Below are 13724 nucleotides of genomic sequence, written 5' to 3'. Positions count from 1 at the left end.
CTTCATTTTTGTAGTTTTGTAGCAGTTTATTTCTTTTAATTTGGATTTTGTTAAAATACAAATTTACTTTCAATATTAAAAAACCCAACTTTTAACCTATCTTTTTTTAAACTGAAATGTTGAACATTTTTAATAAACAGAGAAAGACGGTAAATATTCAGATTTCCGCAGTCCACTATCTTTCACTGCAGACTACAGAAATGTTACAATTTTTTTCGCGAAAAACATGACATACACATGAATTACTTTTGCGGGCCCAAAGAATTTATTTGGTGGGCCACATAAGCTCCCCTGGCCTCAAGTTTGACAGATGTGTCCTAACTTTTTCTTCTTCCTCTTTGGTGTCCTCTTTACAGAGTAAAAAGCGCTTTGAACGGGAGTGGCGAGAAGCAGAACGTGCGGCCCAGAGCGCCGAAAAGACAGATCAGGACATCAATGCCACCAAGGCAGATGTTGAAAAGGTGAAAACATTTTTGAGTCATGTGATTAACTCTTTTGGTGCTATTGACATTGCTAGGCATCCAATCCCAAGCAAGCTACTTGCCAATCAACCAACCATCCTGCTACTTTGAATGGAAATAATTTTATCACTAGTTCCGGAATGAATGAACATTTATTCGCTGCCAAACCCCCCACATCAAATGGCTCAGACATCTATCGCTCTCAATGCAAACAATGAGTTGATATGATTTCTGGGGTTAAATCTGCTGTCACTTAACAATTGTCTTCTTTTTGTTCTAATTTCTTAGGCAAAGCAACAAGCTCACATGCGAGCGCATGTCGCAGAGGAGTGTAAAAATGACTATGCCGCTCAACTCCAAAAGTTCAACAAGGAGCAGAAACAGTTTTATTTTACCGACATGCCGCTCATCTTTAATGTAAGTTGTATCACTGCTGCTCAATGCATGAGCTGTAGCCACAGTATTACCTTTTGGGAAAGATAATGTGACATTTTGAGGATTTGCATTCTGCAATTAAAATACTATTTACAACAACTTGGTGGTTCGTGGGCCTGTTTAAGCCTGGAACATCATTTTGGGTCAATTGCTAGTCGCGTGCATCGGTTTTATGCTTTTCACAAAAAAAGAAGCTACGTAAAAAATTATTTAGTGCGGAAATCAGAGAATATTTGGTGGTTTTTTTTTCAAATACTAAATGTACTTTTAAATTAATTAGTGTAAATAAAATATTTCGTATATTTTCCAAATATTATAACATTTAATTTCTTTAGTTAAATCGAAAAAATACTGTTGACCTTTTATAAAAATACCTGAAAATATTGTTTTCCCCTTTTTTTAAGAAAGATAAAAATAAATTAAAAAATTATGACAACAATGTCACTGCAAGGTTTGCTGACTGTCAAAATGTTGATTTGCTAATCAATAATCATGGCAGCACTAGTTTAGCTGGCTTTGACACCAGGAGACATCCAATCCATTTGATCTGGGAAGGGTGCATGAAAATTTTAGTTAACCCTAAGTTAAACATTTGCATAGGTTTGACTGGCAAAATGTACCTCTGAAGAAAATCATAGTTCCCTAATAAATAAATGCAGGTGGCCAATGACTAAAAATGAGTTTGACAGCCCTGTCTTTAAATTGTAATGAATACAGTCATACCTCTACTTTCAAATGCCTCTAGGTATGAAATTTTTAGGTTAGGAAAGCTTTTATTTGCAAATGAGTGCCTCGAAATACAAAAAAGATCCAATCTACAAAATCCTCCAAAAAGTAAATGCACTTCCTTATCCGTTATTTTATTTTGAAAATATTGTCGCGGATTCATTGATTCTCACTTTAGAACCTCGCTACACTCTACTGGGCTCTCATTGACTGTCTTACAACAACCACTATCCATGTTTCAAGATTGTCTCTTGCATACCTGTCAACCTCGGCTAAATGTTCCCCTTACTAATGATTGCATTTCCCCTTATTAAGTGAGGAAAAAACGTACTAATGCAACGCGGTACATATTTACGCACGCACGCACACACACACACACACACACACACACGGCATTCATTCATTTTCTGAACCGGTTTATCCTCACTATAAAAGTCGAAAATTTACTAGAGAATGCACGGCTTAATGACGCGACGGGTCAAAGGGCAATGCGCGTGCGCATACCATGCACTGTCCAACTCGGCTAAATGCTCCCCTTATTAATGATTGCAATTCCCCCTATTAAGGGATAAAAACCGTACAAGTGCAACACAGTATATATTTACACACACAAAGCACATATTTACTTACGTAGGGCACGCGTAAAAGTCTGCAGCACACATTTTTACACAAACACACACACATGGCCCACGTAAAAGTTTTCTGACGCCATCGGGTCATAGGGAAATACGCATATCATGCTTCAACTCGGATAGATTTTGTATGCTTCATATTTATTCTAAGACATTAATAAATAGTTTTCTTATAATTTTCTCAAATTTTTGTGTTTCTCACATCTTTCTTAAAAAATTGGGACACTTTGACCAATTTTAAAGTGTTTAGTTGGTAGTTGTGTGAGGACCGTGGAACGAATTAGAGAATTTACATATAAAGTACTTCTGTACTTACAAAGTTTTCAAGTTAAGAAAACGGTTCTGGAACCAATTAATTTCTTAAATAGAGGTACGACTGTACTTGTGAAAGCTAATCGATATTATTTTTTTTTACCTTTTTGTAAGTCTATCCTTACATTACACGAAAACACAGTTTTACAAGTTTTTTCTTTCATTGGCGATCCAGAAAATGCAAGAGCTGGATGAGCGGCGAATCCGACAATTGGCGCAGGGCTACATTCTTTTCTCGAACACAGAAAAGCAGGTTATGCCCATCATTGGCAAATGTCTGGAAGGCATCACCAAAGCCGGCACAAATGTCCATGAGAAAAATGTGAGTTGTTGCCGCTTTGAGTCTGTTTTAAAAACGTGCGGAAGACTAATGGCTGGATTTCTCTCGTGCTTTGCCATTCAGGACACTTTGATGGTCATCGAGCAGAACAAGTCGGGTTTTGAGCGTCCAGGCGATGTGGAGTTTGAGGACTACAGTCAGGGCATCAATAGGACGTCGTCAGACAGCAGTCTGGGCACGCCCAAGGCCACCATTGACCTTTTGGGCAAGAATAAAAGCAAAAACTTTTGGCTTTTCAGCAAAAAGAGCAAGGTAGGATTTTTGTACGACATCAACGTCAGATGAATAGAAAAACGTGGCTCTTGATGAATTTGAATATCCAGTGATTTTTTTACTCTCCACAGTGTATTTTATATTATTGGTTTCAATTGGTTAAAAAAATAGACCTGAGAGTCCAATTAGTTTGGTAAAGAATAAATAAAAATACAATATAAAGGATATTTTACTCATTAATTATACCTTCAGTTTCGCACTTGAAGTACTGTAATATATGACCCCCTTTGCAATGTTCCTATTTATGAAAATAAACGTAGGCATGAATGTAGTAGCAAAGCAATCAACTAGTGCACTGGTGTCAAACGTTTTTGTTGCGGGGCACATCATTGTTACTGTTTTATTTGGAGTGCCAACTTGGTCTATCTAAAAAACCAACAGCTATATTGAGAGTCGATTAATTCTTTAGAGACATTGGTGAACTAAAAATTGTCCAGCCGTATCTGACCCCCGGGCTGCCAGTTTGACACCTGTGAACTAGTGGGTTAATCGTTGCATGGCGGGCCAAGCCAGGATGGACCTGACTCCCGGTCACACCCTCTAAAGCGCCACAGCACGCATCTCTTTTATTATTACAGCTTATTGCATCCCATGGACTGTTTCTAGAAACACCACCCAAATGCCCCACTGTCCCCACCCTGCATGAGTGACCCACCCCCCCTTAACTCCTCCCTGTTTGCGCACAGGTCAACCAGCAGTCAAGCGTTGTGCTGTGCTTGTGCTTTCAGCACTACAGGACCCGAACAACATTGAATTTTCCTCGGCGGGCATCCGCAAACACACTGCTTCCATTATACTTGCCGCTACAATCGTAAGCATTGTGGGAACAAGTTGCAATGTTATTTGCCGGGCCAGGAAAACGGGAATCGGGGTCAACTGGCGCTTTTGATTATCGTTGCCAAGTTTAGAAGTGCTAGGGCATGTTTGGCGCGCACTGTAGCAGGCACTGTGAAAATTCAGTTTACTGATAAAATATTTTTAAAGGTAGTTTTCATTGATAGTCGGTTTACCTTGCATTTACCATGCATCACCGCTGCCTACAGCAGTTGAATTGAACGGCATCACCATGGAAGAATTTATTGGGAAGTCATTTAACTCTTTTGGTCCCTTTAATGATGGTAAATGTCCTTCTGTTATGAATATAAATGAGTTTATGTAGTTGCCCAATCTATTTGAATGAGTAGGGTTGCAGTGAATAACCCTTTGTTCATTCCTTGTCAGCCCTCCCACTCAAAATGGCTTAAAATTGTTCGCGTTGTATTGAAACTGAGTTTTTTTTTAATTAATGGAAATGCCCCAAAATAAGGAAGTGACCCAGAAATGTTCCAAAACCAATAGAAACTGAACAAAATAAAAAAAGTCACTATCATCCGAAATCCAGAGAAAGTCTACAAGAAAAAGTGTGAAATGGCCCAAATCAATAGGGGGTGACCCGGAAATTTCTCCAAATCAACAGAAAATGATTTGGAATTGAACTTAAATAAACCGGAAGTGACATCTAAATGCCACCAAAACAGCAGAACTAAGCGTGCCAATGCAATTTCTCAAAAAAAAAGTTTTCTAGTTAATTTAGTTTTTAGCATTTTATAATTGTATAAACGTCTTAACAATAATTGATTGAAAATGTATATAATAGTTCAGGGTTCCTATGAAATACATTGAATTAAGATCTGTGTAATTGAAGTTAAATCGTCTTAAATTTACAGTAAAATCGGTGCAGTTATTAAATTTCCAGGCAGTACATTTATTGCTCATTTGGAATGCGTTTAAGAACTTAGTTTGTTTTTATATGCAGAAACTATATTCCCACTGTCCCATATGTTTGACTAGAAAATATTAAGAAAAAACGATCCGGCGCGTCACTCAATAGCAACTGGTGTCAACAACTTGGTGCTAGATATATTCTTAAGGTGGCATGCATGAACATTAACTAAGGGAATCATTTTGACAAATAACGGAATAAAACCTGACACAAATATTATCAGACCAAATATTAATCAAACTTTACAGTATGGCTCTGAGAACCGTATATATTTTCAGCTACTCTTTAAATTTCTTAAATTTTAAATTGCGCCCCATTGCGTGACATTGTGAGTTAACTGTTCTGACATTTTAGGAATTCAAGATTTTTTTGTCAGGTTGGCCCTAAAATTTCCATGTTTCTGGAATTAAATTCTGTTAGTGTTCTCTCGGTATTTAAATGGCTTTAATGTTCCTTGTCTAAACTTTAGAACCTACATTAACTCAATGGATGGCCCTGAACGAGTTAGTAATGAAAGTGAGGGCATGAAGTGTTTCTCACTCTCTGAGGCTTCTAAGATGGTCACGAGTAGTCCCCACTCTTTGAACCCCCTCCAGTCTTTTTGCACCACTAAATGATCCCCTCTGTATTCCCTGTTTGCTTTTTCAACGCCTCTCTCCTCTCAGCATGTCTTCCCAGGCTGTGCTTGGCCATGCATGTGTGTGTTTTGAGTACATTTTGTGCGTGTGTGCTGCTGCGTGTCATCAGTCATGTTTTCCCAATTAGGCAACTCGATGAATAGCCGGGTCACTCCAAGGGACTTTTTGGTTATACGCCTAGCTCCTTTGGCTGGTTCCATGCCGAAGCAATTACATTTTTTTTAATTTTATTTCTTTTTTTAAACTTTCCTTTAATGATCTTCAATTGTGTTTATGAGATAATTCGTAATGGAACTACCCTTAGTGACCATAGTAAATGAAAAGTATTGGGTGCATGTGATGTTAGATCTTGAATTAATAAATAAGTGTATGTGCTGTATCTTAGCATTTATGGTAAATTAACTACTCCTATAAGCAGAGGTACAAAGTAGCAATTTACTCTCTTTACCTTAAATATGTTGTTTTTTGAGTGTAACACAATAATAATAATAATATTTCATGAGTTTTAATATACAAGTACACAATTAACAAAACTTAATCCAGTTTACAGACTTACTTTATTTTGGGCTATGTTGCTTCTAATCGTAAGGGGAAAAAAGGTATTGACCTTTAACTTCCCTCCGGTATTTAGAAGGCCATTACAGTGATGCCTTGAGATACGAGCTTAATGCGCTGGGCGACCAAGCTCGTATGTCAATTTACTCTTATCTCAAATCATAAAATTATCGAACCAGCCACATGACTCGCTTTGAAGGGTTTTGCTGGTATCTTTTTCAGATGCTTTTTCGCATATTATTGACTCGTTGACGCTATTTACAAAGACAGGCATATTAACTTCCTTATGATATTGACCCTAATCATGTGCTTTTGATTCATACAGTATCTCATAAATACCACGTGCAATTATTTTTCTTAAGATTTTTCCTTCAAAGTAACACATTTGTACTCCCTATTAAAACCAGGAATATGGAGGTGAACATTGTGAATCAGGGGGCAGCTTATACACGTGAAATTGTAAAATTCAACAATTTTAAGGCAATTTTAAAGGTGCAGCTTATATGCAGGGGGTGGCTTATATGCAAGTAAATACGGTAGGTCCAGCCTCCTATAGTAGGTGAGTGTGACTGCAGGCGTTAGGCTGTTGCTGCTGGTTCTGTGTAGAGGGACGCTTTGCTGCCGCAGTGTCATGTCGTTGGGGCTCAATGTTGTCTTCTCGCTTCATGTTTTGCTCTAAGGTGTTGACGGTGTCTTTTTCTTTCTTGTCTTGTCTCCTTATTTTCCCGCAACTCCCTCCCCTTCTTTTCCACCTCGTACCCGCCCTGTTATACATTAACCCGCCTGCCTCCTACTGTTCCCCGACCTGGCCCTTTCCCAGCTCTCCCCATCCATGCTCCCACCTTTCTTGACCCCTCCTGCCCCCTCGCCCATTAACGGACCCCCGTCCCCCAAGTTTGGCCGGGACCCCCTGTCATACTGTTTGAAGGAGATCAATAAGACAGTCAAACCCAGAATCTCGTCCTTCCGCACTCTCAGGAGATCGGTGAGTTCCTCCCGCAAGGAGAGCTGGTCACCCGCTGGTATTTGCACATGCCTTTTTTTTGTTTTTGTTTTGTTTTTGTTTTTTTATAAACCTAAGTACCACTTTTTTGCGTGTTTCCACATGCTGAACACAATTTGCATATATTCACTGTTTGATTGTGTGTATTGGATATGGAATCTTATGTTTCACTGGTGTGAATCAAACATGAATTGGACTAGTGCTGTAGGATATGACTATATATCGTTACTATGATATAAAATTTTCTGTCAACAGTTTACATGTCTGATCACCATAAGCGACCTGTTTCCAACAATGCACATCCTCGCCAGGTGATAGCGCCCAATTTGTTATGACTTGCTATGTTGATTCCTAATGCCACAGTAGTATCACCAATCAGCCTCACAATGTCCCCAGTCAGCCAATTGGCTCCTTCTGACAACTCTTCATAAGTACTGCACATTTTCGCCGGAAGATAGACCCTTTGTTTTTTTTATTTTATTTTATTGTTACCATGACTTGCTTCATTAATGGGATTAGTAATAGTAGCACCAATCAGCCACAAGATGTCTCTATCTCACAAATTGGCCTTCCCTACCAACTGCACGTGAGTAATACATGCAAGACAATAGAAAATATTGGAATAAAATATAGAAGCATATAATCCAGAAACACACCACAATTTCCAATATCAATATTGGTTAATTTTTTTTTTAATGATATTGTGCTAATTTAAATAAAGCACTCTTAAAAGTCAAAACTATTAGCCACAAGTATGTGTATGTTATGGTACTGCTTCTGGATTGTTTTAGGTTCCAGCTCTTAATTAGAAAATCAATGAGGAAAAGCTGTCATAAATGTCAATTTTTTGCTCAAAAAAAATTAAAACATGTTTTATATCAGGCCATGTTGTTATCAACAAAATTTTCCAAATCACACAACACAACATTGGAAACAATTGTAAGAGGTCACCTTCCTTTTAACAATACGGTACACGTGCTCCAATTTCCAACACATATATTCTGCTTCCTTCCCCTTCAGAAATTCACACCAGAGAGGATTCCGGTAATATGGAGTGGATTAATGGTGTTGGTTTGCGACTCACAAAGCCAACATCTTTTCAATGCAAATGTTCCTTTAATTCATTCACCAGCATTTGCTGTGAGGGGACATCAATTCCATTTGAACTGAAATAGCTGCCATTGACGATGCTGGACATCCAATCCAATTTGACTGGGGGCTGGCAGCGATCAAAGGATAGCTGTCAGAACTCCCAGTCAAAATGGATTGATTGGAATTGTTTGGAATGATTGGGCATCTAGCTCAGTCAATGGCAGACAATAATCTAATAATGGTGAAAAAGATTAGAAACAATTAAACAAATCTGATTCCAAACGTTACATGGCAAACCACTGTTTTATTTTGGGTTTTGCATTGAAAAGGCGGTTACTTGTTGGTGGAGGAAAAGAAGAGACACGATTGCGGTCATTTTAACATGTTCAAAAACAAAGGAGTATCAGGGCCAAACCGAGTACAGGTAAAAGTCATCAATTAATAGAATTAGGTAGTAGTATTAAAGTATTTGAGTATGAGTTGACATATTAAAATAAGGTGCAAATACAATCATTTGATTTAAATATTTTAATATGGAATTATATTCTCAAATTTAAGTTTGACCTTTTCCAGATAAAATCTTGGCTTCATTCTCACAACTAGCAAAATATCAATAACAAGTATTCTTTGTGATTTTTTTTTTTCTTCATGGAATTTAATTCCTGGACTACTTGTGACAAACTTAAGTTTTCATTTAGTTTTTTAAAGCCATAGTGTGGCATAATGGGACGTTTATCATCGTGAATTACTTTTAGAATCAATATGCAATTTTCCTGAAAATATATAAAATTATTCATGTGAAAATCTACCCCTTTTGCTGAAATTGTAAAAACTTTATGAATAAGAAAATCATAAAGAAAAATGTAACTTTTTCAGTGCCATTGACGATGATAGACATTCAATCATGTTGCGTCAAATCATCTTTCTTCTGTGAGTTTGTCACCAGTAGACGTCCAATCCATTTTAAGTGAATGGCTGACAGCAAATAAACCCCCTCAGCCAATGAGTTAATCTTGAAATTATTACTTTAAATCTTCAATGCCTTTACATTTAACAAATATACTTAAGGCTTAAGAACAGTGCTTCTCAATGATTTTCTGTTGCGGCCACCCTCAAAAGAAGAATTAAACGTTTTGCACCCCCCCAACCAAAATCAGTAGTCTTATATAAATTTCTAAGTAAATCCCTGTGCAAACTGAGCGCCACTGCTTACAACCTGGTGAATGTGCAATGACACTTTATATTCTAGTCTGGAAAAAAGTATGTTTCCTGAGTTGGAAGCTCCCAGGTATTGCTACGATTCTCAATAGTTTTGTGTTTAGTAATACAACTTATAATAATATAGTATTTTCATAATTATTTTCACATTCTTATGCATTCTCCCCCAATACGTTTTTGTCCATATTTGTCAAATGTAAATTCAGGCATCCATAAAATCTCAGCGTAATGATTATTCTTTTCGGTGGGGCCTTGATACTCCTGTGTGACCAACTGTGACTAAATTAAGATTATTTTTGGAAAGTGAGGTGATATCTTTAGCCTTGCTGTTTTTCCTGAGGGAGGTGTGGTTGTTTCTTTGTATAAATTCCGCAGGGTTGAAATTGATTTCCTTTGACCTTTTTGCAGCCCCCTGTCACCGAGGACTTCACCCACCTACCTCCGGAGCAACGCAGGAAGAGGCTGCAAGAGAAACTGGAGGAAACTGGTCGAAAGTTGCAGAAGGAAATAGATCAGAGGTTGTTTTTTTTGTCCATTCATCTCCATTAGACCGTCTAGCATGGCTGTGCAATATTTTATATTTACTTTAGGTAGTAGTGGTACAAGGACGTGTGTGAGTGAAACTTCTAAATTTCTCTCTGTGTTTCCGCCTGTCAGTGAGGCTCTTGGGAAGATGAAGGATGTTTACGAGAAAAATCCTGATCTGGGAGATGTCACCTGTCTGGCACCTCAAATCAATCAGACGAATCTGAATATAGAACGCCTCAAGGGGGAGCAAAATAAGTATGAGGTAATGCGGACCTCATGGTTTCTTATTTACCTTTCTAGCCGCTCGCCGAATTATTAATTTAAACATGAGGGACCACCCTACTGAGAAAGGAAAGTTTGATGGGAGCAGGAAGAAAGTATTACCATCACAGAATTTCCCCCGTTGGAGCTTGGTAGTACTACCTGGCCTTTCTATTGTCATGGTTCGCTTGCAAATCAACTTTTCAACAGTACTTCTTTTGCTACTTAAAGGGACCCACTAACAAGCTCACTTTATTTTTTAATAGGGGAAAAAAACTCGTTTTCAAGCGAGAATAAAGTGGTAAATTGCGAGAATAGTCAAATTATGAGAATAAAGCCGTAATATTATTAAGTAATACGTTTTCATATTCATTCATTCATTCAAGGGTTGCGGGTGGTGGTGGAGCCTATCCCAGCTAACGATGAGCAGCAGGTGGGGGACACCCCAAATTTGTGGCCAGTCAATCGCAGGGCACAAGGAGTCTGACAACCATTCACACACAAACACACACACACACACTCATACCTGGGGGCAATTTAGAGTGTTCAACCAGCCTACAAAACAAGTTCTGTAACCAATTAATTTGGTAAGTAGAGGTACCACTGTATTATGGGGAAAAAGTCCTAATGTGGGGGAAAGCTCTAATATTATGGGGAAAAAGTATGAGGAAACAGTCACAATCCTGCAAGAAAATAATCTGATAATACTTTACACGTACAGATGGAGCAGTTAAATCGTTTTTAATTTGACATAATTTACATCGTTTTTTTTTCTCTTTTGTATAATTTTCGATTTCAATCGGTTAAGTTTCTCATGTATAGCGGTACCGCTATTATTGAATTCTTCCAAATACAAACTATTCAGCATACGAAACGCTTTGATGTCAAACCTTACGATCCAGCCAGATTCATGTGCCTTCAACCCGTTGTTTGCACATATTTCACACTAAATCGGTATTTTTGAAAGAGTTCGGTGGTGAATATTGGGAACCTTAGAACGGTTTGAACAAATGACGTCATTTACATGTAAAATGCGAAAAATCCAAGATACGAAACTACTTCATGTTATGGAGAGGTACCATTGTAGTTTTTAGGAGCCACGTGGTTACACATCCATTACACAGTCAATGTCTGTAAATGCTCTTGATTAATTTTCCAGACTTGGTTGGCTGAGGCGGGAGGCCGAGGCGACACGCCGCGATACAAATCTCACTCTTTCAACGACAATGAGGCTCACGAACCGCTCAGGTGACTCTCGCCTCTGCTATACCTCAACGACCCGTTGAGATTTCTCACACACCTGTGGGCGTGCTCACTGCAGCCCGGATGGCGCTCAGTCCGACGGAGGCACGCCCGACACCTCCCACGCCATCTACGCCGAGTTTGACGATGACTTTGAGGATGAGGAGCTGGCAGCTACCATTGGGAATTGCACCGCCATGTACAACTTTCCCGGTATGCATCTAGCACACAAGAATTTTGCATAAAATGCTTGTAAACGGTATGAAGTGTTAACCATGCTATTCTGGTAATATGCGGCATGCCACATAATTTTGTCTGGCCTGCGAAAGGCACATGGTTCATGCTATAATGAAATTAAAATGAATTTTGTTGGCCTTAAAAGAAATTGGAGAATATTTAGTGTTTTAAATTTTAAATAAAAAAAAAAACGTTAAAAAGCAGAAAAAAATGTCAACTGTTAACCGTTTTTAATGTTCTCTAAAACAAAAATAGGAAATAATTTCAGATTTTTAAATTGCAGCTAAATTACTTAAAACATGCAAATAAATATTTTTTTCCTTTTTCTTATCCTTTTTAGGTTTTTACTTTAACAAAAATTGAGACGTTAAGAATTTAGCTTATTCCTTAAAAAAGCCCTGGTCGTTTTTCAAATTCATTTATTATTATTATTTTAAATAAATTATTTTTCAAAACCTCCGTTTTTCAAATAAATTAATTTTCTGGGGTTGTTTTTTTTTAAATATTTGTCTTCCTTTTTTCTTAAAATTTTTGTTTTGTGTTTTTAAAATCAGTTACATTCCTTCAATGTTGGATTCATTAAAAAAAGGAAAAGCAGTAATTCACTGTTAAGTCTAAAGAAAAAAAAACTAAATATTCTCTGATATTGAGATGACAGGAATTTTATATACATTTGATTTTAGTGAAAAACATGAAGTCAATGCGCATGATTCACTTTTGCGGCCCACAGAAAATGATACGGTGGGTCAGACGTGTCCCCCGGGCTACCTATTTGACCCCCTGATACAACCTGTTGTTGGCTATGTTCCAGGCGCCAGCGAAGGCACCATCGCCATGCATGAAGGAGAAGTCTTAGCCGTGGTGGAGGAAGACAAAGGCGATGGTTGGACACGTGTCCGTAGAAACAATGGGGATGAAGGCTATATCCCGACGTCCTACGTCTCTATCTCCCTCCATAAATGACGTGCAATAGCAACAAGAGAGGATTCCGTTAAAGAAAGCAAGAACACCCCCCCCAAAAAACAAAAAACAAAAAAAACAGCAAAAACTATTATTCAGTACATCCCTATGGGAGCCACCATGAAGACGCTACAACGCCTGTGGGTGGGCCCAGAGGCGCATCCAGGAAGTAGAAGATAAGGGTTGGCTAATTCAACTATAGTCCCAAATTAGCAAAAGCACGGTGCTAACAATGTTTTGCTTTTCTTCTCACATACGCAAAACACGCAACATTTTTCATCATTGTATAAGAACAGAATGTGACAATTTCGCTTGCATTTTAAAATAAGCAACGTCTAATATGTCGTGTGGGAAATTGGAGTGACATCGAGTGTTTTAGTTGGTTGGTCGACAGCAGACAATCGTAGACATATCGCTGTCGTCCAAACTCAAGTAAAGACAGTTATTCTCTTTCTGCATTCTCTACTACATGTAATTTATTGCAAATGTTTATATACTTTTTTAATTTTTCAGATGTCGTGTGATGAATTTAGTAGTTTCTTTGAAATGACCTTGCACAGGTAGTGAACAATGTAGTCACAAAAGGAAGCAGATGAATGCACATCAGTTGCGCAAGTAGTGACCATTGTATTTATGGAAGATATTCTTTAGACACCACCAGACCACTATTGTCTTATTAAACCTCTCAAATGAAATTGCAGCCTGCCATTGACGGCGATAGACGTCAGATCCATTTGAAGGGTTACGGATGGCAGTGAATGGACAAATGGTCAATCACATTCCTTCTACTTCAAATGGACTGGCCATCTATGTATGGAAAAACTCGCTGCAGAAGAAAAGTTGGACGTCTGTCATCGTCAATGGCACTGAAAGAGTTAGGATTGTTCCAGCGTGATAGAGAAGAAAAAGCCGCGAATTAATCTTACTGCGTTGATCTTACTTTTTTTAATTCTGAAGTTTTTTTTTCAAGGTGCGTTTCCCAGTCTTTGGTGCCTTTTTTAAAGTTACAATCACCTGTTTGTGTATATATGTGTGAATATTCACCAATT

At 38.1% G+C, this 13724-nt stretch overlaps 1 protein-coding gene across 3 annotated transcripts in view; it reads left to right on the top strand.

Annotated features, from left to right (window-relative positions):
• trip10a (thyroid hormone receptor interactor 10a) overlaps nt 1–12893 on the top strand; it is a 36750-nt gene extending 23857 nt beyond the window's left edge. The window contains exons 6-15 of one of the 3 annotated variants that reach the window (XM_077618876.1): nt 357–461; nt 750–878; nt 2742–2888; nt 2970–3158; nt 8158–8181; nt 9856–9965; nt 10105–10237; nt 11396–11484; nt 11558–11691; nt 12527–12893. In XM_077618876.1, coding sequence (XP_077475002.1) covers nt 357–461; nt 750–878; nt 2742–2888; nt 2970–3158; nt 8158–8181; nt 9856–9965; nt 10105–10237; nt 11396–11484; nt 11558–11691; nt 12527–12678 — 1212 coding nt within the window. In that variant the 3' untranslated portion in view covers nt 12679–12893. Of the gene's footprint in view, nt 1–356; nt 462–749; nt 879–2741; nt 2889–2969; nt 3159–6954; nt 7120–8157; nt 8182–9855; nt 9966–10104; nt 10238–11395; nt 11485–11557; nt 11692–12526 lie in introns of all 3 variants that reach the window. The other 2 variants (XM_077618875.1, XM_077618877.1) reach the window with 2 other exon arrangements.
• Nucleotides 12894–13724: the final 831 nt, after the last annotated feature.

Source organism: Stigmatopora argus, chromosome 14, assembly GCF_051989625.1.
Source record: "Stigmatopora argus isolate UIUO_Sarg chromosome 14, RoL_Sarg_1.0, whole genome shotgun sequence".
NCBI classification, from domain to species: Eukaryota; Metazoa; Chordata; class Actinopteri; order Syngnathiformes; family Syngnathidae; genus Stigmatopora; species Stigmatopora argus.
The sequence above is the reverse complement of the archived record's forward strand: the minus strand, read 5'-3'. Positions and strand labels throughout refer to the sequence as shown.